The sequence below is a fragment of the Sceloporus occidentalis genome, unplaced genomic scaffold, assembly GCF_023333645.1.
Source record: "Sceloporus occidentalis isolate IW3139 unplaced genomic scaffold, rSceOcc1.0.p SCAF_6, whole genome shotgun sequence".
NCBI classification, from domain to species: Eukaryota; Metazoa; Chordata; class Lepidosauria; order Squamata; family Phrynosomatidae; genus Sceloporus; species Sceloporus occidentalis.
The window spans coordinates 112411129-112435377 of NW_028316986.1; the positions used below are offsets into that span (position 1 = coordinate 112411129).

The 24249-nt window shown below is 37.4% G+C and overlaps 1 protein-coding gene across 3 annotated transcripts in view; it reads left to right on the forward strand.

The window, feature by feature from the left end:
• Positions 1-23908, forward strand: part of LOC149311273 (F-box/LRR-repeat protein 4-like) — a 42318-nt gene extending 18410 nt beyond the window's left edge. For all 3 annotated transcript variants that reach the window (XM_089530698.1, XM_089530696.1, XM_089530697.1), the window contains 5 exons: positions 2579-2823; positions 6568-6781; positions 12419-12490; positions 15221-15533; positions 23230-23908. In XM_089530698.1, the coding sequence (XP_089386824.1) occupies positions 2579-2823; positions 6568-6781; positions 12419-12490; positions 15221-15533; positions 23230-23393 (1008 nt within the window). In that variant the 3' untranslated portion in view covers positions 23394-23908. The remainder of the gene's footprint in view (positions 1-2578; positions 2824-6567; positions 6782-12418; positions 12491-15220; positions 15534-23229) is intronic.
• The last annotated feature ends 341 nt before the right edge of the window (positions 23909-24249 follow it).

Genomic DNA, 24249 nt, shown 5'->3' on the forward strand with positions numbered 1-24249 from the left:
ATGTTCCATGAGAGTGGCCTCTTTTTCCAGAATATAGGTTAAGCAACAGGACAATAAAAAGCTGTGGCATCCATCTTTCTTTTAGAGTGATCCGTATAGTTGCATGGTCTCTACTATCAAAGGCTTTGCTCTAATCTATAAATCGTCAGTGGGTTTTCTTCTGAAATCATTTGGTACACTGCACCAAATGTTTGCAATATGGTCTTGAATACCTCTTCCTTTTCTTGATCCAGCTTGGGCATCTGACATTTCTGACTCCATAAATGGCAAAAGGCTTTCTTGTAAAAGCTTGAGCATCACTTTGCAAAGCAAGTTTGATGCAGTGACCCAATTGTTACAACAGTCCTCTTTCCTGGGGGAAAGACATCTTCTTAGAATGCATTTTGGGTGTTTCCAATCCCTGGGACATGGTTTTGTTTCCCATATTTGTTTGCAGGTTTTTGTTATAATTTAGATAGTTTCCATCTATATAATTTGAAACAGCTCTATTGATTTGCCATTTATTCCTTGTGATTTATTTCTCCTTAGTGCTTTGCATGGTTCTTTCTGTGGTATGTAAATTCTACAGAGATGTTCTTTATAGCAATGCTACTCGCAATGGTGGCCAAAGTGTTGGTCTGTGATCTATTGTCTGCTAGTACCTGGTAGTTTCCAAAGAGATTCTCCACCAGAGTTACCACCTACAATTGCTTCTACCCAATAACTTACCCTCTTTGTGTTAAGGGGTTGACACATTTAGTCTGACTCTTCTCTGAAAAACTGTTTGGCTTAGTGGTCCTACCAGTAGCAGTGCTACTGACAGCATAGTGCTTTGCCTCACAGGAGTACACAAACCCACACCACAGAATGATAGTGCCAGTGTAAGAAAAAAAAAATCAGCATAAATCTGTTAATTCTCAGTTGTCCAGAGTAAAGATTTTCTTCTCTATTCCTTTGATTTGTTATAGGACTCTTAAAAATAATGTAACATTTGACTATTATGCAAAATGCTTTTAAAAATGAACATGTTTGTTCATTCACTTGTCTTTATTATAGAAGAAATTAGTCCCAGTTTGTGAAATTTTATTATATCAATCATTTATTTACTCACAATGTGTGAATTTTTTTTCCTTTTTGGAAAGAGATAAGGTTATCATTTTAAATCCTCCATCAGCTAAGATGATCACCACAGTCATTATGAAAACCTTTTGTAGTTTTTGAGAAGATTTTAAAAGTCCTTCCATAGTTCTTTCACTGTTATGTAAACTGGGTATTTTAAATGAAGAAACATCAAAAATAGATAGCAGCTGCCATCCCCCTCCCTCCCCCCAATAATGTGTAATAATCACAGTGGGTTTGAAAGAAATGATGCATGTTATATGATTTGTTTTGAAAACCATGTATGCAGCAGCTTTTGGAGAAATTGTGTTTTACGTTAGGGTACACACACATATATATGTCAGATATCAGGCTCTAAACTAGTAAAGATTAATGGGTCTTAGCACATGGGCTTGGAAACTGTTATCTTTGTTTAACTGAAAGCAAAAAGTACTTCAGTTACATCCTAATGTCATAGTCCTAGTGACATTTCATTATACCCTTTTCATTTTAGGTGTTATGAAATATAATTCTAGTCTAAAGTGGGATTAGCTTTTCTGGTGATACTGAGAAGAGATCTTTATCTCTGATGCAGAGTTAGTGTTATATGGGTTATCAGATGCATTAAAAATGAAATTAGTTAAAAGGGATATTATCACATTTTCATGGCCTTACTAACTAACCAACTATGACAGAGAAATAGGAAAAGCAACATTTTCTTCTCTTCGAACAATTTTCCTATTATGGCGGGAATCCACACCTGCCATTTCACAGCTTCTCAGTCTCTCTCCAACTTCATTACATCTAATTATGTATATGCAAAGGTATTTCAAATTCTGGAAAACAAATCTGAAATACAGAACACTTCTGGTCCCAAGCATTTCATTACATATATTAATGGCAAACTTGATTTTTCTAATGTGTACATGTGAACTTAAAATATGTACTTAAGATGTTATACTTGAGTCTTGTTTTAATGTCAGAAGAGTAAGTTATAGATGAGTTGTGTGCATTTCTCTTTATATTCATCAAAATCTAGCTCCATTAACTTTAATGGAAGTAAATTAAACCTGTGTTTAATTCTCCTACTGAAATTAACAGGACTTGGAAATACATCAGTCAGATCATGCCAGATAGAGTTCATTTTGTAAAATAGCTGATCTTGTACCTCCATGTGAAAAGAGGTTGTATATATGCAAAGAGGTGCGAATCAGAAACATTTCCATTTTTCTGATGTACAAAAAAAAAACAAACAAATCTTAAAGGTAGAAAACCAGAGTTTGAAAAAGTCAATGTCTACAGTTTAGAAACTTTAAAAAGAGGAAGCGAGCACAAAATAGAAAAATGACTGGGAATGCCTTTCGCCCCCAACATGAAGTAGTTGGAATGTAATGGGAAGGGAAAGATCTATGTTATAATTAACTTAACTAGAATGAAAGTTAACATTTTAATATTGTGTATCAGTCAGTCTGATCTGTTTGTGTGTGTTTTTCCAATTCAGCTTATCCAACTGGTTTTGAGTCACCTTACAGTTCCAGATCTGTGTCGACTGTCACAGACATGTAAACTACTCTATCAACACTGTTGTGATCCTTTACAGTATATTCACCTCAGTTTGCAGCCTTATTGGGCAAGGATAAATGACACAGCATTGGAACACCTACAGTCTCGTTGTATCCTTGTCCAGTGGCTGAATTTATCTTGGGCAGGGAACAGAGGAACCATTTCCCTTTCTGCCTTTAGCAGGTGAGTGATGATGAATTGTGGTAAATACTAGAAAATCTTGCCCTACCCCAGGAGGGATTCGGGAGCTATTGAATGCATTTTCCCCTTATTAAGATTGTTCTAGTACAGTAACAGTAAATTACACAGAGAAAATTTTCCATAGATGGCTTTGCAAATGCAGCAGAATATGTAAAGTTACTTTTAATATAGATATATATATAATGACATGTTGAAGCCATTGAATGGTGTTCTGGATATCAGAGCGTCATCCTGCGTCTGATCAGTTATGGATAGCTTCAGCATGTCATTGTATAATTTACTTCTAATTCAAGGTCCTGAACTGTAAGGACCAATAAAGTAAATAAAAATAAATACAGCAGAAGCAATATTAGTAAAACAGAGAAAATTACTTTGCCTCTTCCAGTACACCATAGCATCAAGTAAATATAAAGCACTCATTTCTTGTAAAAAGAACTGAGAAAAGTAGGCTATGACCAGCAACCCATTCAATAACAATTGCAGTACTACAGTTCTGCTTTAAACTGCTATCCATCCTATGGAATCCTGGAGTTTGTAGTTTGGTGAGGTGCTAGAGCTCTCTGGTTGAGAACTGTAAATAGCCTTCCCTAAACTGCAGATTCCAGATTTAAATTAAATTTTTATTGTCTTTTGTCTTGGTTCCCACAGGGCCAAAAGAGGCATGACTTTTGCCTACATTGAAATCCCTCAAAACCAACAAAATGTAGGCTTGTGACTCCAACACCACCACTTTTTGTCGGACTGTGTGATTTTTTAATATATTTTGCCTGATGATGAAGCCAGTGGAGCTTTGAAAGCTTGTATTATGTGTTTTGTTCATTTTTGGCTGGCCAATAAAGTTATCACTCTTTTGTGGATTTGGGATCTTGTTTTTTAAAAGAGTTCTTGTTACATAGTTTTTAGAAATAACTTTGGGGAGTAAGTGTATGAACACCTTACCTTAAACATTTTATTCATTATTCTGCAAGACAATATTCCACAATCCATTTTTTTCATATTTTCTGGGGGATATGGCTGGATTGTCCTATTCCCCCCCCCCCCCCCCCGGGTCTTTACATCTCTAACTAGAAGTTATGAAGTAAAAAAAAAAAATGAAGTAGCTATCTTTTTGCATAATTGTAGCTCATATTGTACACAAACCTGGCAAATATAGAAAATGTTGTCTATAATAGAGAAAATGCTAATTCTTTCATGCTTAGTTGGTTGCAGAAATTTTGGAAACCATGAAAGTTAGGACTAGAGTTAGTAGTTTACTAAAGGGTTACTTCCTTTTCCTATAGGGCAAAAATCTAAGAAGGGAGGTGTATTATTTGGCACTTGAATAACTCTTCTGAATTAATCTGCCATCTGAAAGTTAATTCCATTAACATTTTATTATGCTGCATTCTGCAAAATGTCTTATTAAATCTTACTGATGTCACCAATGAGTAGGTTGCCTTGGATTTTAGCCTTCAGATAGCATTACTTTGATTTTAATGTATGCTTCCAGGTGGGGGCTAGTTCTAGAATGTCCATTTAAAACTATGTAGATTACTATTTTTTGTTAATTTTTTTTGAAGACGTACGTTTCGGTAGAGTATTAGTAACTCTAAAGGAATAGAGCAAATTAGAATAGTGGGCTAAGAAATCTGGCAAGCAAACAGTATATTACCAAGAGAGGATAGAATGCTTCAGGCATGTGAACATCCTGAGGCAAAGCTGAAGGTAATTTAACTTATTGATAATGTCCATCTCCTTAGGGCTAAATAAGAATGTGATTATGTTTCACTCTGGGGTATTATGAAGTTTCCTAAACTTCTACACTTGTGCTGAAAAGGGAAATCTGTGATAAACTAAATAGAACTGCAAACACGGGTATTAATATAATACATCTGAAATTGTTTACGCTATTCTGCCTGTGAGAATGTAACATGTGAGTAAACAAGATCTATAGACACATTACATACAGAAAATTTTATTTTTGAATCACTGGAGTAGTAGAATTTTGACACTGCTTGAAATTTCAATTGCAAGAGAAAGAAATCTATACTGTTGCAGATTATTTTGTTGCTTTAGATGCAAGACATAAAATGTCTGAGTAAAAGTAATATTGCTTGTATAAAAATAAAGGTTTATGTATTACAAACAACATGGTAAAAATGTTTGCATCAAATCTTTTTCTTTGTATATTCTTACTTTTTTTTAGCCAATAAAAATCAAGCACTGCAAAGGCATGTTTATAACAGAAGTTTTATTGGGAACTATTTACTTCCAGGGGGTGCGGTGGCTGAAGTGTTTAAGACACTGATTCTATTGATTGCAAGATCAGCAGGTTGGCAGTTTGAGGCCCAAGCACTGTGTGATGGGGTGAGCTCCCATTACTAGTCCCACCTTCTGCCAACCTAGCAGTTCAGAAGCATGTAAATGCAAGTAGATAGATAGGTACCACTTTGATGGGAAAGTAACAGCATTCTGTGCCATCATGCTGGCTACATGAGCACAGAGTCTTTGACAATGCTGGCTCTTCAGGTTAGTAACGGAAATGAGCACTGACCCCAACATTCAGACACGGCTTGACATTCTTGTCAAAGAGGAATACCTTTACCTTTACTATTTACTTCCAACTGAAGTGAAACTGAAAACTTGATTTAAAGAGAGCTTGGTTGCTTCCTAGTGTTCTTAACTTTTTCAAACACACAGAGTTATCAGATTTGGCCTCTGCAATTTATTTGATCTGATGACCTAAATTAGTACCTTTTTGGCTTCAAAACGTTTATTATTTCTCTAAATAATTTGAACTAACGTTTTTCAGTGAAATTAAAAATATCCTAGCTGTTAAGAGAATTATATTAAGACAATGCACTCCCTTGGATTGAGGTGGAGTCTCCTTCTTTGGTGGTTTTTAAACAGAGGCTGGATACTTAGCCATCTGTCGGGGGTGTTTGGATTGCTTATTCCTGCATGGCAGAATGTGGGTTGAACTGGGTGGCCCTTGTGGTCTCTTCCAACTCTATTGATTCTGTTCGTTCAGAAATAAATATAGACATTCTAAGAATCATTTCCCTTTATTCTATTTTACAAATACAACTTGTGGATATTTTCTCTTAATAAAAAGACATATATGAGAATGATGTCCCTGCATGCTCTAAATTCACACCTTTTCTTTCCTCATTTCTTGATATGGCACACACAGTTAATCCAAGAAATCTTCTATTAACCATAGTTTCCCAGCTATTTGGAAAGCTATGTTACTAACTGTAGGAGAAATCAATATGTGAAATCACTATCTGAAATTGGTTAAAGATTCTGGCATATTCTGGCCTTACATACCCCATACCTACTGCCTCAGTCATGTCTGCTCTGAAGGCCCCCACCTGTGACATTAGAAGGGGACACTGGGCCATGTAAATGTAGCAAGGGCCTTCAGAGCAGATGCAATGGCAGTGACAGGTAAGGGGTGTGGTGCAGTGGCTTGAAGATGGAACTGGGCCAGAACCAAAGGCCAGGATACCTCAGGGTTGGCCTGTGGTATCCTGCTAGTCTGTATAGGCCCTGGGTTAAGTTATTGCTATACTAATGTTATTCCTTATTAGATATTTGTAACTGCTCCTGACCTGAGAAATGGAAGGGGAGATTGAATGAGGTTTTATCCAGTTTTTATAAGCGGTTGTAGACAAACACTCTTCTCTCTCTCTCTCTCTCTCTCTCTTTGCCATATTAATTAACATGAGAATATGCCTTTTACAGGTTTCTGAAAGTTTGTGGCTCGGAATTAGTGCGTCTAGAGTTGTCTTGTAGCCATTTTCTCAACGAGGCTTGCTTGGACGTTATTGCTGAGACATGTTTGAATCTTCAGGAGTTAAATCTCTCCTCCTGTGATAAACTGCCACCTCAGGCCTTCAACCACATTGCCAAATTACGTAACCTTACACGGCTAATTCTTTATCGGACGAAAGTAGAGGTATGGACAATAATGATAACACTTGGTAAAAGTTGAATTTACAGTAGTATTTCAAAAAACATAGTAAATGTTTATCAAAGATAAACATAAAGAAAAAGAATATTTATTTATTATTTACGGTATTTATACCTCGCCCTTCAGCCCTAAAGGCTCTCAGAGCGGCTTACAATTATTATTATTTTTAATAAGATGGTTCCCTGCCCTCAAGCTTACAATCTAAAAAGACACGAGACAGAAGGCGAAGGAAATGGTGGTGGAGAAGGGGATCAGGTCCGGCAGTTCTTCTCTCCCTCTGAGGCGTGGACCAAGGCAGATGGATTGGAAGGAGGGCTCAGCTTCTTAATCTAGGCCAGGCCTGATGGAGCTGGGCCTGCATCTCTCCCTCCTTGGCCGGATGGCACCAGATGGACTGAAGGGAGGGAAAATAGAATAGAATAAACTATTTGAAATATTTGTGTTTGAAGGAAAAAAATAACTTGTACTGTAATTAATACATACAATATGGCATTTGTTAGTATAAATACATTCTTGTACCACTATGCATCTCGTCTTCTCCATTTTTTTATTGGTGTGGCTTGGCTTCTTTGTTAGAATCCTGGTTGCTCTTATGCTTGATAGTTTTTTGTGGGTTTTTCAGGCTATGTGGTCATGTTCGAAAAGATTTTCTTCCTGACTTTTCGCCAGCATCTGTGGCTGGCATCTTCAGAGAATACTTGCCTGGAAAAAGTAGGTGTGTGTGTGTGTGTGCGTGTGCACACACACTATGTGAGCTAGGGAATGCAGGAGTGATTTGCATGTGTATTGTTCTGTGCTAATGGCAGGCCTCAGGCTGGGAGGCTAATGCAAAAGAGGATTAGTGTCTACTAACTGGTGATCATTATCTGCTGGGAAAGCCCAGTCTGCAGCCAAGGACCAGAGAGACCCTCTCACAGCTGCAGGAGCTTACCGCATACTACGCAGCTGCGGACAAGTCTACATAGGGACCACCAAATACAGTGTGCAAACAAGAATCAAGGAACATCAGGGACACTGCAGACTGGGCCAGCCAGAAAAATCAGCAGTAGCAGAACATGCCACAAACCATCCTGGGCATAAAATACTGTTTGAAAACACTAAATTTCTGGACCATGCCAACCACTACCATGTCAGGATGCGCAGGGAAGCCACTGAAATCCACAAACATCTGGATAATTTCAACCGGAAAGAAGAAGCCCTTAAAGTGAACAAAATTTGGCTACCAGTCCTGAGGAATAGCAAAATAAAGACTCAGCAAATGCAAATGGGAAACCACTCAGAGTCAGGGGCTTTCCCGGCAGAAAATGATCACCAACTAGCAGACACTAATCCTCTTTTGCATTAGCCTCCCAGCCTGAGGCCTGCCATCAGCACAGGACAATACACATGCAAATTACTCCTACATTCCCAGGCTCACACAGTATATATATACCCACTTTTTCCAGCAAGCATTTCTGAAGATGCCAGCCACAGATGCTGGCGAAACATCAGGAAGAAAATCTTCTAGAACATGGCCACATCGCCCAAAAAAACTACAAAAAACTATGGATACCGGCCATGAAAGCCTTTGACTTCACTTATGCTTGATGTTTGAAATTTATTTAAGCAAGAATTAGAAAAATATCATATCTATTAAATATATAATTCTTGGGGTCTCTGGGACTTGACATGTACTACATTTCAACTTTCTTACAATTGACTGCCACAACAGCTATACTGTTTCCCTGGGTAAATTACTAACAAAAGCATCCCAGTATAAAATTATATTGTAACAATGTGGATAATATTATTTTGTACAGTGATTCAGCTTCCTTCACTCATCAGTAACATCTCTGTGCTATCAAGTGAAGTTCCACTGAAGCTGGAATCCAAATGTTTAACAAAAAATGTTTATTGTGATCTCTGTTTTGTCTGTCATTTATTACTTGCATACAAGCATGTAAGTACAGTCATCCCTCCATATTTGCAGATTTGATATTTGCGGATTTGATTATTCACGGATTTCATTAATATGTTCTCTCTAGGACTGTCTAGGATTTCATTAATATGTTCTCTCTAGGACTGTGCAACTCTGTGGTCAATTTTAACTAAAAGTTGCACTGAAAGACCATTTGTAGCTACTGCAGTGCCATTCTATGGTCATTGTATGTTGGACATTGACCACAGAGTTGCACTGGAGGACCTAGAGGTTCCTAGAGAGGTGTCCTCTCAGGTAAAAACGGTGTTTCTGTTATTTGCATTTTTTCCATATTCACGGGGGTCTTGTTCTCCTAACCCTAGCGAATATGGAGGGACAACTGTACAGCACACATTCTATGAACATAAAACACAATTTCTGCTGTTGGAAAAGATTTTCTTCTCATCCAAAGCTTATTATGTGAAAATGTAAGATACATATACACCTCATGCATCATGTTTCCAGACTTAAATTACTGACTTCAGTTGCAGTTTTTGTTTCCTCTTATCCCACATTTACTCAGTACACAAGGTCAGTCATTTCTGTGGCCAGTAGTGGATGAGTATCTTTCTTTTTAAAGGATAGTTTTAAAGATACTTGGTCCTCTATTTAAACAGTCCAGATGTCATGTCCCTTAATAAGATGTAAAGCTGTTTCTAAAATCAAGATTCAAGAAATCTTCACATTGCAAATAATTACTTTTTTAAAGCTTCTTAACTTGCAGTCATTTTATAGAACATATGATTTTTTGTTTCAGCCATCTAAGTAACCTATACAGTTTTCTAAATTAAGACCACCATTATATGCAGAAGACTTTTGTTCTGGTGGTCTCAGCATTTGCTGATATGTGACTCTTTAATCTTTTATTCATTGAATGTACATTCACAGCATACTTTTAGAATTAGTTGGCATTGATGCATTGAGGTGCACAATGGACAATAAAAGTACTTTGTTCATAGTAACTTCACAATGCACATCATTATTTTGATTTGTGTGTGTATATTATCTTGATTTGATGCTTATCTTGAATTTCTGTTTCCACTTTTGTATTGAAGCCAACACAATATGTTCATTAAAGCAACTAAATCCACAGTATTTGAAACAGCATTTTATGTTTTAAAATTAAATATCAGCTCACACTTCTTGCAATTTATAAGCTAGCCATTTTAGTTGATTTTTTCCTATTATTCTTGAAAGTTCATAATAACAAGTATTCAGTTTCACACTTGCCACAGCTTTTGTTTGTATAATAGTATATGTTGTGCAAATTCATTATGAGATGGTAACATCTTAGAAATGGAATTGAATTGGATAGTTGAGATGTGTCCTGCCTGCCTGCAATCTGGTGTTTAAGGCATGTGAAACATAGTAGAATCTTCTTGGGATTGTTGAATACTTGTCGTCTTTCAACTGTCCTGAAAAGCCTCCTCACTGACCCAAAAGGAGGGGATGTGTTAGTTGAGTTGCTTTGTGTATTCTTTTCTCCAGCAAAATTACTCTTCTGTCAGCCTGCCAAACATGCTTTTCCTTGGGCTGATGGGAGACCAGTTATGTTGAAGTGAAGGTGCAGAAAGTCATTCCCATGCACTCTTATTTCCTATAAAATTGTGGTGATGACAGCAGTAACTGTTAGGGTATTGGTAAACTTCATAAGCAGAGCATTTGCAGCAGGCATGAGAGAACAGGAGACCAGCCCAACTCTTCCTCCCACACAATTGTATCAGTTACTACAAACATGCACTTAAAGTCCTAGAAAGTCTCAGCATGCAAGAGTTGCTATATCTAACAGTAACACCATGGAGGGGGAGTAGCAGCGAGAAGCTGTGGAGGGCCACAGAGGAGATCTCTGAAGCCCATATGCAATCAGGAGCCATAGTGCTGTATATTTTGCTCCCAACAAGGTAAGGCTTAGTACATTTTACTAGTCAGCCACTAAGAAATATTAAATTGGTGTTTACAAGAACAGGATTACAGTATGTAGGCTTTGGCTGCACCTTCACAGTTCCCTTTCTAGCAGTATCAGTTTTACACCATCAGCCCTGGTTTCTGAAGAGAGCTTTTTATTCCAATGTGCATTTGATCAAAACTTGTGCTGAAATCTTTGTTACTGTTATGTACCTTGAAAGGTGATTTAGAAATTACTTTAATATATTTACCAAATAATTTCCACAAATATGGTTGCCCCAACTGTAGGTTATAGTGCATAATGATAGCTGCTAATTTGGTATATTGACACCGGATACCGTTTTCCTGTTAAATGAACAAATGTGTGCTATTCCAGTAGCTTGCCTCTCTGTTTTCCCTCCTTTCCCCCCCTATCGCCATTATCTCTAGAGACTCAACCTATTCACTCATCATGTCTGTACATTTAACTGTGCCCAATTAGTACTCATTTGTGTCATTAATAATCAATAAATCAATCATCCATAAAGACCACAGTTTTAAAGAGGTCATACAACATGTTAGAATATTGAAATTCAGTAGCTGCTTGCAGAAATGGTGAATAGCTGAAGAACATTTAATAAGATTCCTAGTTACCTGTAAAGCTATTTTAGCTATTTGCTATTTTAACTAGCAAATAATTGTAGAACAGCACAGTGAAAATTCTAAAAAAGAGCCATACCTTTTCAATCTTCTCTGACTAATAGAAATCTTGTAAATATGTGAAAACTAGTAATGTTATACTAAAATATAACAAATAGAAAGTGGCTATACACACACACACACATGCACGCACACACACATTTAAAAAGAAGAAAGGCATTTCCATTTTTTACTTAATACCATTTGTTCAGTTGTTCTTTCCCTGCACATCAAAGCATGTTACTAAACTAAAAGTCACACAGACTGTCATTCTATATACACAAACCTGGGAGTAAGTCCTAAATGATTCAGTGTTGCTTACTCTAAGTAGACATAAATGCATAAAAAGTATTTCAGGAAAACATAAATTGCTAATTTGAAATGAGAGTGTGTGTGCATGTGTGAGAATGAATTCTCATTCCAAACTCTAAAGAACTGCCATTTTCCAAAATACATACGATTATCTGTTTTATTTTTTAATGATGTGGCACTTCAATATGAACATGCTTAAAATGGCAGCAACATGATTGTACAATGCACATTATACTTGTTCCCCTATGCATGTTACCAGTGACAAGTGCTCGATGATCATCAGTATCTTTGTCAGCAAGAGCATCCTGTGACATTAAAGCCGCCAGCTCGATCCTGATTTAGTGTGACTGTATTGGCAGTTCCATCAGACTGTAGCTGATTACTGAATGTCAGAGATGTTGCACTTTTCTGGGATGTCACCAGCCCTCTGTGTTTTTGGTTTGGCCTTGTGTGTTGTTTGAACTTGCCAGACTTCTAAGAGTTCTCCTGAGGGAAAAGAGCTGATAGGTCATGGGAATAAAGGTGTCTTCAGGGCATGCAAAACCACATCCAGAGTGACTTATTATATAAAGGCTTGTAATGATTACCTTGACTCCAAGCCAATCAATGGTTAGAGCATCTGGGGACTCATTAAATGGCATTTGCGGTGTCTGTTACCTAGGTTTTGAGCTGAATTTCAGGGAAAGTGGTGACAGCCTTTAATGTCTAATTGACCCTTTCTCTTTGTGTTTGCTTTCTATATTTGCTTCTGATGTGTTCCCCAATGGCAGCAAACAGCACTGCTCAGCATTCTCAACTTCTGTTCAGAACTCCAGCACCTTAGCCTGGGTAGCTGTGTAATGGTAAGTTTTTAAAAGTAAGGATTTTTGCATAACTTACCAACACATAGACTCCCAAGCTCAGTTACACAACAATTAACCACTTGTTTCAGCTTCTTCAATTATACTAATCTGCTTCTTGTAGAATTGTAAGACAAGTTTACGGTATGTCTGACATTCTACTTGGTTTTTTGTTTTGTTTTTTTTGTTTTTTCCACAAATGTAATATTGCCTTCCTGTTTTGTAAGAACTGTGATGGTTACACTCTCTTCAAATAAAAATTAACATGGACATGATTTTATGGCTGCATTTTTTTCATGGATTTATTAACATTTGCCGGCTTATTTAAAAAGAGAATAGATGGCCATCTGTCGGGGATGCTTTGACTGTGATTTCCTGCATGGCAGGGGATTGGACTGGATGGCCCTTGTGGTCTCTTCCAATTCTACGATTCTATGATTCTATATCCTGATTTCAGAATGTGACCAAGGAGGCTTGACCTTTCTGCATTTTCTGTGGCCACAAGCAATATTTTTTTTAAAAAGCCACCGTATTGGGAGAAAGATGGAATATTAAATAAGTTGAGACATATAACCATAGAAGAAGTGGTCCACTAATTTCCGTGGGGCGGAACAGATGGGCAGGGAAAAGGGGCTGAAACTTGCACTTTCTAGAAGTAGGTTGTAACCTTGTAGTCCACACCAGCTGCCCCGAAGGCAGCCTAAATGTGCACTGCCTGACCGTCTGGCGCAGGATCAAGCCATGCTGCTGGGTAATTTTTTTATCACCTCCCTATCATGCATGCGTGCCATCGCACAAACACACTGCCATTGACTGCTTCTGCCTAGATGCCATCCCATTGGATGGCAGCCCTTTTGATCTGCCACACAGTCACACCTCCGATTCTCACCTGATACAGGGCATCAGTATGCCCAGTAAAACACTGGCAAAGTATAATCATGGAGGCTCCCCTTACATGCTTCTTCACGCCCCTTCACCCCATGCCTTCTCTTGGATTGTCTGGTTTGTGTATGTTGAATGGATGGTTTAGCCCATATTACATTGCTCTTGAACAAGCTTCATTTTTTATTATTAACTTTTAAAGCCCTAAGAATGCTCTCTCTTTATATAAGTATTCTTGACAGCTTTTCTCCCTTTTTTTTTTTTGGGGGGGGGGGGGAGACACATATTTGGATCCAGCCATCATCAGAAATACAGTGGGTGGGTACTTCAGACAGGCTTTTTCATTTAGGGTGTTCAAGGTCAGGAAGAGCCACCCAAGGAAGTTTGGGCTAGATTCATTATGTCTCAATGTAGATAGGCACTGAGGAGTGGTTTAATCTAGTTAGCTTTTGCCAAGTGTCATTTTATGCTGATTATTTTTATATTTATTTCTGCCTTTTAGTATTTTAGCCCTTTAGCCCAGTATTTCTGTGTCTTAATTATTTCAGGGTTTTTTTTTTACTATGACTCATTTTGGCTGTAATCTGGCATGGATGTTTTTGGTTTTTTTAGAAATGCAACATTATACATGATGGAAATGAATAAAATGTAGAACTTCTTTAGTGTTTATGTATAAATATATGCACATAGCTTCTCTCATTAAACTTTGATTTTACTCTTAGGAATTTGCATGTTACAGCCATCCATGTCAGAAATTACCTCAATTCCAAAAGCTGGTTCTTCTTCTTATTATTATTTTACTAATTTTACTAGTCATAGGCAGGTTGATTTATGTGTTTAGATTAGTTTAGGTCATGGTAAATGATCATATATTTTACTGTCATGCGGCTTCAGCGTAATCTTGAAGCCACATATAGTGTACCCACATATGGTGCGGGTGCATTGTATTTGTCCAAGGATTATTTTGTGTGATTCATAAGCCTTTGTAGCTGAATAATGTTTTGCTCTTCTTCTTTTTGTGTGCCAAATAGTTTAGACAATATCAAGATGTATTTATGTATTTATCACTTTACCATGATGCAGGGTTTTTATACAATATATTCACTGTTTATATGGAATTGTTTCAATACAGAAATTATCAGACAATATTTCCAATTAAATGGATGCATTCCCAAGTCAGTTTTGAGGAGACACCAACATTAATGGCTTTTCATCTTGCTCTTTAAAGTAAAATGCATCTTCTTCCAATTTTGAGAAATGTTTTGCTTATCCTAAAATATTTTATCCACTGTTTAGTTATTAACATTATCAAAAAGCTAGCAACTTCTTAACTATTTTCAACCAAGGGGCTAGGTGATATGTTTTGAACACTTTATCCCATTTATGTGTTGCAATGCTAACATACTGTTCAGAAGCTGAAATGAATTGTGTGAGGTTGCAGCAGCCTTGTTACCAGCCACAAGCCAAATAAAGTTAGTACACAATACAGTTTAGTTTACTACAGTGTCACCAGATAGGTTCTGTACATGTAAATGAACTCAGTTGATAATTAAATAAGTGGTACATCTTCATATTTTCTGGCTTTAGATCAATATGTCAGACTGTAGTGTGAGTCAGTGCTTCCTGTGCTATCTTGTTTGGAAAACTAGCAATTATTTCCATCCAATTTACCAGGGACACCTACCATATTTGCACGCTTTGGCTGTGTAGTTGTTTCTTTCTTTCCTGGAAATAACCAGGAAATGGCACCCAATGGTTTGTGTAGTGGCATGGGTGTAAGTACATAGGTGAACGCTTAAATATGACTCGGTATAAAAAACAATACACTCAAAAAAAGGTTTTTCTTCACAGATTGAAGACTATGACACAATTGCTAGTATGATGGGAGCAAAGTGCAAAAAACTTCAAACACTGGATTTATGGCGATGTAAAAACATTACTGAAAATGGAATAGCAGAGCTAGCTACTGGCTGTCCCTTGTTAGAGGAGCTTGATCTTGGCTGGTGCCCGACACTTCAGAGCAGCACTGGCTGCTTTGCAAAACTAGCCCGCAAACTCCCAAACTTGCAAAAGCTTTTTTTGACAGCCAACAGGTCTGTGTGTGACTCAGACATAGAGGAACTTGCTGCAAATTGTACTAATCTCCGACAGCTTGATATTTTGGGTAAGTAAAACCAGGAGCATTTTATTCTTCTTTAAAACAGTTTTCTGTATCAGTGGCAGACAAAAGTATGTGTTGTATCTAATAAGGTTCTCAAGAATAAATTTATTTATTCTTTCCAGGTGGCACATTCATACATAAAAACAGTTTATACACAATCAAATAATGGGACATGAGTTTAAAATCAATTTTAGGTTCTTTGATTTATAGAATTGTGAATGAGGCTGCTGATTTGTTTAATTACTTCCGATTTCATGCAAAAAGTTTTTTGAAAGAAACTGGATCTTGTTAAGCATCTTCTTTAAAAAAGAAAGCATGTTAATTAAAATAATAAAAATACATTTTCATTTCTACTGCAGTAGGCATGAGAAACTTTTATCCTGAAACTTAAAACTATAATTCTCAGTGTTATTCAAAAAATAGAAGCATTTTACTAATAAGAATAAAAATTGGTTTGCAAAAAATAAAAAGGGACTATTTTTATGTGTTACATATGATGCTTTGCGCTTTAATCCACTCATGGTGATAACAGAAAACATTAGCTTATGGTACACAATCTGTGCCCGTATAGCGAATTGGATATGAATGTTTTCAAAACATGTAAAGAAAAGACTTTTCAAAAAGCTTCTTAATTGACTTAAACTCAAGTGTGTGATTGGATTTAGGTACTGTTTCTGGATAGTCCAGTGTTATTAAAAAAAATAGTACATAAGTGCAATATGCAAACACAAAAGGAACACATCACACAGGCAGCTTGCTGTATGCCAGTGTGAACCAGTGTTGTACGTTTCTGCAAGTTACATAATACTATCTATTTAGACTGGTATTCTTAATGTACGAGACAATATTCATTCACTGTACTGGTTCCCCCATCCCCACCCCACATAACATATAACATGGTTATACTGGCCATAAAGATCTTGTACCATTTTTCTGGTGCTGGAACAAAAATTGGTACATGATCTAATGATTCCTTCTGAGCTGATATATCCTAGCTGAAGTCTCTTATGTATTGATTTCTCTTAACTTTTCAGTATTTACTTCTTTTTTATATGTTTGTATAGCTAATACAGTTGCCCCTCCATATTTGTGGTCTTGGAACTCGCAATTTTGATTATTTGCGAGTTTCCCAGCTCCCCCTCCCCCTCCTTTCCCTCCCTCCCTCCCTTCCCTCCCGATGATCGCTGCTTACTTCCATGTTTAGCACCCTCCCCTGCCTAACTTGGGCCCCCTGGGACCTAGTAGGGGGCTTCCCTCAGTCCTGGGATGGCACTGAGCCAGGGGGCAGAGGCAGCTTGCCAGGGCCATCAATTTGCTCCCTCCTGGATGCCCCCCCCCCCCAGCCACAGTCAATAGCTGCCCGCTTCCTTCCCCTCTCTCCCAGTCACCCTGAAAGAGAAAGCAAGGGTCCCTTACCTTGCCCCCTCCCTCTGCCCCATGGCTTTGGGGGTCTCTCAGCTGGGTGTCCTCCAAGACCATGGGGCAGAGGGAGGGGGCAAGGGAAGGGACCCTGTGCTCCTTCTGTCTGCCCCATGGCCTTGGAGGACACCCAGCTGAGAGACCCCCAAAGCCATGGGGAAGAGGGGGGGCAAGGGAAGGGACCCTGTGCTCCTTCTGTCTGCCCCAAGGCCTTGGAGGACACCCAGCTGAGAGACCCCCCCAAAGCCATGAGGCAGAGGGAGGGGGCAAGGGAAGGGACCCTTGCTTTCTCTCTCAGGGCGAAGGGGAAGGAAGCGGGCAGCTATTGGCTAGTCTGCATGCGGTCTCTCCACACTCCCTTATTGAGAATTCTGAAATCCAAAGTATTCCAAAACCTAAAATTGTCCACATGGGTGGCTGAGATAGTGATGCCTTTGCTTTCTGATAGTTCAGTGTGCACGAACACAAATTTGGTTTCATGCACAAAACTATTTAAAATATTTTGTTTACATTATCCTCAGGCTATGTGCATAAAGTGTGCATGAAACATAAATGCATTTCATGTTTATACTTGGGTCCCATCTCCAAGATATCTTGTTATGTATATGCAAATATCCCCCCCCCAACCTCCCCCCTCAGAAATCCCTAACACTTCTGGTTCTAAGCATTTCGGATGAGGGAGGTTCAGCCTGTAATAAACTAAGTATCAATTTATTCTACTTGCTATAAATTAGATAAGCTTTCCATATGGATTTAAACAAGACTTCTTTGTCATGTTAGAAGGATTTCAGCCAATTGAATAAAAAAAGCTGTGTATGTGTGTTTGTGTGGATATATATCCTAAGCTGATATAGAAAAGTTCAAACAAAGAAAGACTCTCCACTTGTTTGAAGGAGGGCTGTTTCATGTCCAGTTGCAATTGTTCTCTCAGCACAGCAGCCACTTACATCTAACGCTCCATATTGTTCTGGAGGCAGAGGACAGGGAAAGCACATATTTCTTCCATAAATGTCCTTAGGTAAACAGGTTTTAGGACCCACACCTTAGTATATGTATTGACTGTGCACTCTCAAATATTTCTCATAATATCATTCTCTTTCCACAAAGCAATCTCAACTTTATACTAAAACTGCATATCTGAATAGTGACATTCTTCACTGGTTTAATATAATTTCCACATGCAATCTCTCTTGTATATCAACAATAAAATTTTAGTAGCAGTTTGAAAGCATGCAAATGCAAGTAGATAACTAGGTACCACTTTGGTGTGAAGGTAATAGCATTAGGTGCAGTCATGTTGGCCACATGACCGCCAGAGTAGTCCTCGGACAATGCTGGCTCTTTGGCTTAGTAATGGAGATGAGCACCACCCCCTGCAGTTGGTTACAACTAGACATTCATGTAAAGGGACTGCCTTTACATTTACTTTTTTTACCCTTTTTAAATTTGACCTACCTTTTGATATTTACACAGAAAAGAATACCCAGTTTCAAAAAGTGACTTTGGCCTGTTACAGACAGCCAAAATAAAGCTGCTTCGAGTCACAGTGGAGGTATGGTGTTTCAATGATGCATGCGTCCTAAGAGTCCAGAAGCCACACCAAAGCCACGCTCCAGTCCTTAGGGCTGGAGCATGGCTTTGGTGCGACTTCTGGACTCTTAGGACGCATGCATCATTGAAACACCATACCTCCACTGTGACTCGAAGCAGCTTTATTTTGGCTGTCTGTAACAGGCCTTAGTTCCTAATCAGTGATTTCTTTTAACAAGTTAAAATTCACAGCACTTGACTGTAAGCAAACAGAAAGTGAAAACCCTTGTGTAAATTAAAATATAGGGCCCTTTAAGTAATACTATCCTTTAAATAATGTTCTTTAATGGTTATCATATCAAAGTCCTCAAACAGCTCACCAAAGGGGATCAGCGTGACAGAATGAATAAGTAAGAGAGCCAATGTGGTGTAGTGGTTTGTGCACTGGACTACAGCTCTGGAGGCCAGGGTTTGAATATCCTCTCAGCCATGGATATCCACTGGGTGATTTTGGACAAGTCACACTCTCTTGGCTTCAGAGGAAGGCAAAGGAAAACCTGCTCTGAATAAATCTTGTCAAGAAAACTCCAAAGCCATAGGGTTGCCATAAGTCAGAAATGATTTAAAGGCATACAACAAGCTCTCAACTTACACTTTGCTTACTTCTGCTTTGGTATTAACTTTCTTTAAGTTTTAAAATTCCTTAGAACAGTATTAAATCATAGAAATATAGAGAGATGGGCATGATTTTGGGTACACCAATGCACTACCTGACTAGTCACACAAATATGTTCTGCTATGTCTGTTCAGATGTACTTAGTATGCAAAGGGATCTTGTAGCACTTTTTAGACTAACTGAAAAGGAGAAGTTGGTATCATGAGCTTTTGTATACTTGAGCCTACTTCCTCAGATGCATGTTCGGAATGGAGAATCTGGAGAGAGATGTACTTGTCATAGCAAAATTTCACTATTGTAGAAATTAAAATTTGGGATGCTGTTCAAGTACCCCATAAATTTAAGATTCAAAGACATACAGTAGGCATGTTAGTATGGAAAATAAGTATAAAAAGGGATTTTTTTCGCACCTTTGAGACTAAGGGCTCGAATAGACAGGCAAAAAAAGCCTGCTTCGGGGTGGCTTCAGAGCGTGCCACCCGGCTTCCCAGACGTAGGCCAGCTTCCAGACATTCCAGGGTCACGGCGTTTGCATGCCCGCAAGCCACCGGAGTGCCATGAAGCTGGCTTCTGGCTGCAGTGCAGGCAGCAAAACTGGTTTTTTGTAAGCCAAAAAAGGAGCAGTTCTTTGCCACTCCTTTTTCAGCAGGGTTGAAGATGGATTGGGGCCGCATCATGTGGTTGTGGCCTTAACTGATAGAAGTTCATACCATGAGCTTTTGTAGGCTTGAGTCTACCTCTTCAGATGCGTGGGGTAGACCAAAGGTGCTACAAGATCCCTTTGCATACATTTGTATACATTTAAGAAGCAGAGAGAGAGAAATTCTTGGCTGTATTTATGCCTTTTATTTGGTTCCCCTATTAAATTCTACACGTAAATAGATGGATTATAAACCCAAGTGGGAGCAGTTATAATGTCCATGTCTTTCCTTTTCCCTTCCTTCCTTGTTAATCCTAAAATGCCAGGTTTAGTGTACTCATTTAAATATGAAAGTGGATAATATGTTAAAAGGGGATAGTTTTGGTCCTTGCTTTAGGGCATCGTATATATTGTCATTATGTCATCACATAAATGACTGCATATGTGTGGATTATGCTTTAAAAAGGGCATAAAACATGTTCAGAAAAACAAACTTCCATTTGATATTTTGACTGCAGCCAGGCAGCATAAAGTACAGCTTTAAAGAAAGTAGTGGGTTTAGCCATCTGTATGCACCCTACACTAGTTCTTATCTCAGATTGTTGAATTAAAATGGGTAATTCTGTCTTAAGTTCATACAAATGTAAAGCTCTATTCTCAAATATGTAAAACTGTTCAGGCTTGAAGAAAGAATAACAATGCATTCTTCTCTGTTATGAGAATGTTTAATATAGCTGTTTAGATGCTATAAACTAAATTAAAAAAAAAAAATCCTCCCACAGCTTCCTAGAATGCCAAAAGCTCCAACTGTCCCCTTCATGGCTGTCAAAACCATCAGCTTTCCTTGACAGTTTCAAAATGCAGTTACTCAGTTTCTGTACAGAAATAATCAGCAGATTAAAAACACAGTCCCTGCTCCAGAAATGACTTCTACATACCTGAATTTCTAAGAGTTTCCCTTCTGAAAGAGACCTCCAGAACTGGCAAACCACTCTGCTAGTTTATGAGCTAAATAGAATTTGACCTTTGGTATAATTTCAAATCCCCTCTGCAAGTGATCAGTTTAGATCTGAGTTGAGAGAGAGAGAGTGAGAGTGACCAAATGGTGTAATTGGGAGGAATATGTATACCGTAGATCTGACACGACCTTCCTTTGCATAGTGTCACAGTATACTACAAATGTGGCCCCTGAGAGAAAAGGGGTTTCTGACTCTAGCTTTAGCCTCTCTTCTCAATACTATCATCCTAATCAAATACAGGGGTAAGTTCCAAGAATTTTTAGAGAACATTATGACAGGAATTGCTCTTAATGCCTTAAAACTTTCCTTGGATTCAGTTGGTAAATAAAGATAAAATGGAAGGCTTTCAGTCAACAATTGTGCTTAAACATTCCTTAAGATGCCTGCATCAAAGTATTTGTAACAGAAAAATCCTTACAAATTTTCCTACATGATGAATTTGAACAAAACCATGGATAGCTAGCTGAAGCACTTGGATTGAATCAATTTGACGTTGACTCATCATTTAACAATTAATTGAATAGGTCTCGTCTAGTTGGGACTAACAAACAATATATGGAGAAAAAGAGAAAAAGGTTCACCTTATTATGCTTAATACTGTTTAATGGTCTTCCTTCTCAAGATAAAACAGTGAAAAGTATGTGTTGCATATCTTTTTAAAACTGATTTTTCTAAGTGACATGTTTTAATATATTTTACTATACCTTATACAATTGGGCCTCTATATCCATGGATTCTTATCCATGGACTGAGCCATCCATGGCTTGAAAATATTTAAAAAATATATACATACAAAAAAGCAAAGTTTGTTTTTGCCATTTTATATAAGGGACATCATTTTACTGTCCCATTGTAGTTAATGGGGCTTGAGCATCCATGGGGCTCCTGGAACTAAACCCCAGCAGATACCAAGGGCCAATAAGAATACAGAACATGTATTTGGGGAATTGAAGATTACTCACTACAGGAAGAGATTTTGCAATGGTACATATAAACATAGTTAGACAGCTTGAAACCATTGGAATCACATTCATCCTGTTCTGGTCTTCCCTTTTGGACTGAGATCCAGAAAAAGTAGAACTGCTAGTTTTCATTTGGAGCTGCATTGTGGCTGGCCATCTTCTGTGACATCACTCTCCACAGGACCATTTTTCAGGTCTTCAAGAGTTAAATGTATATGTGTTTTAAAAGGGTGTCAAATGACTATTTAATTGCTTGACATGTATAACATATAAATAGGGGAATAAATAACCTCACTAAACATTGGAGGACGGAGTGGAAAGAAGAAGAAAAAGCCACCAGTCGATTCAGGGGTAGATCCAGGAAATGTTGAATATACCCTTCAGCAGAACATCTCTTTTCTGAACTTTAATGTCAGATTCTTGTTAAATGCAAAATAAATAAATATAAAAAATATTTTTTTAAAAAAATTGAGAATTTCTATATGGTTCATATATCTAAATTTATTTGCCAGATGTTTCCTTTGATGGAAACATGCATTCATATGAGTGTGTGTTACCATTCTTATCCTTGAGTCTTACAAGTGATTTGTACAATGAGTGCAGAGATGCCACTGACTAATTACTTTAAATAAACATCTTATTGGTTATACAATGGGTAGATTTTAATAGATAGATACAGATATATGGATGTGTGTATAATATAATATATGATTCATATGGTATATGAATGGTACATATATATAGGTACATATATGTACAAACACATATAAGTATATAAACAATATTTGACTGGTCCACATTGTTGATATGAGTCCATAGACTTCCAAAGGTGACAAAGAAGAAATGGTAATGGGAGAAGGGTGGTTACTGTAAAGATAATGATTATAGTTTGGTTGTTCAAGATTAATTCTGTCTTGTCTGAGAGGAGATGAAAGTGCTCATTTTATTATGTTAACAACCTCATGAAGTAGAGTGAAAGCATGACTTGCCCCAGGCTACACCATGTTGAAAAGAGATTTGAATCTTGGCCTTCCAAATCCCATATATCACACTGGCTTGTACGTTTACTTTCAGAATTTTTATTGTAGGTTAGATTAGACTAAAGTTTTTTATTTCTACAATCAATCAGATTTTAAAATTGCCTTTAGTTTGGTTGTTTAATAGGACAATCTCTTTAACTTTATTTTAATATAACTTGTTGTGAGTTTAATTCTGCCTGTTTTTTAAATCACGTTGTGAGCTATTTTGAGTGCCATTATTGCAAGTAAGTTCAGATATAAATAAATTAAAAACATAAATAAACATAGAACACACCTTTAAAATTAAAGGTTTTTTTTTTAATGAGTGTTAATATTGCAGCCTCTGATGCCAACGCCTCCCCATAGCAACATGTATTTAGTTTCTTTCCAAGGTTAAATCTTGAATTGCTCTCTTTTCTTTTCTTCCTTTCCAGGCACAAGAATGGTAAGCCCTGCATCTTTAAGAAAATTGCTGGAATCTTGTAAAGAGCTTTCCTTACTTGACGTGTCCTTCTGTTCACAAATTGATAATAGAGTTGTCCTAGAACTGAATGCCAACTTTCCTAATGTGCTCATCAAGAAGAGCTTCACTCAGTGACTCAGTTCATATGCTGCTATATGGAACTGATTTGACAATCTTCCTTCCTGTGAATATGTGATTCCTTTTTTTCAAAGAAAAAAAATATCCTGTGAATAATGAAGAAAAGGTTAACTCTTCTTAATATGAAGGTTAAATGGGAAATCAAAGATTTAAATTGGGATAGGCCATTATTCCACTTGCTATATATGGCAAATGGGCCTCCATGTTGAAATGGAAAGAATCATGTAAATGTAAAGTGGCAGATATTTAAATGCACATTTAATAGTAGTAGGATAGTAACGTTAAAATAAATTTGTAACACTGACTAACTGACAAATTGAAGAGCGTACTCTATTTTAATTTTTGTTATTGGCCTTTAAGAGGCGGACATGCTTTGGTCATAGGTGGACCTCAAATGTCTGAAGTGCAAATTAAACTCATTTTGTTGTAACAGTAGCTCATTTAAGATTGCTATTTGTTTAAAGGAGTTTTAATATTTATTTCTAATAAATGAATTGCTGTTAAATGTGTTACCATCTTAAAGTGTTACATTTATTATACATTGTAAAATGGAACCCAAATCCCAAAATATACATTGTGGTGATACCTGTACTGAGCCAACCAAAAAAATAATTACACTAGCTTTCAAAGTTTTCTAATTTCTTCATCAAGCAAAAATGATAAAAATAATCATGCAGGGGAAGAAAAGTAGCATTGTTAGAGTCACATTTCTGCATCTTTGTTATACCACCACATCTAAATTTTATAAAGAAAATGCTAAGATTATCTTTATTTGTACCAGTTAAGTGAGATCCTCTGTTTAAAACATCTTACCTCTTTAAAAAAAACCTTTAACTCAAATTTTCCTATATGT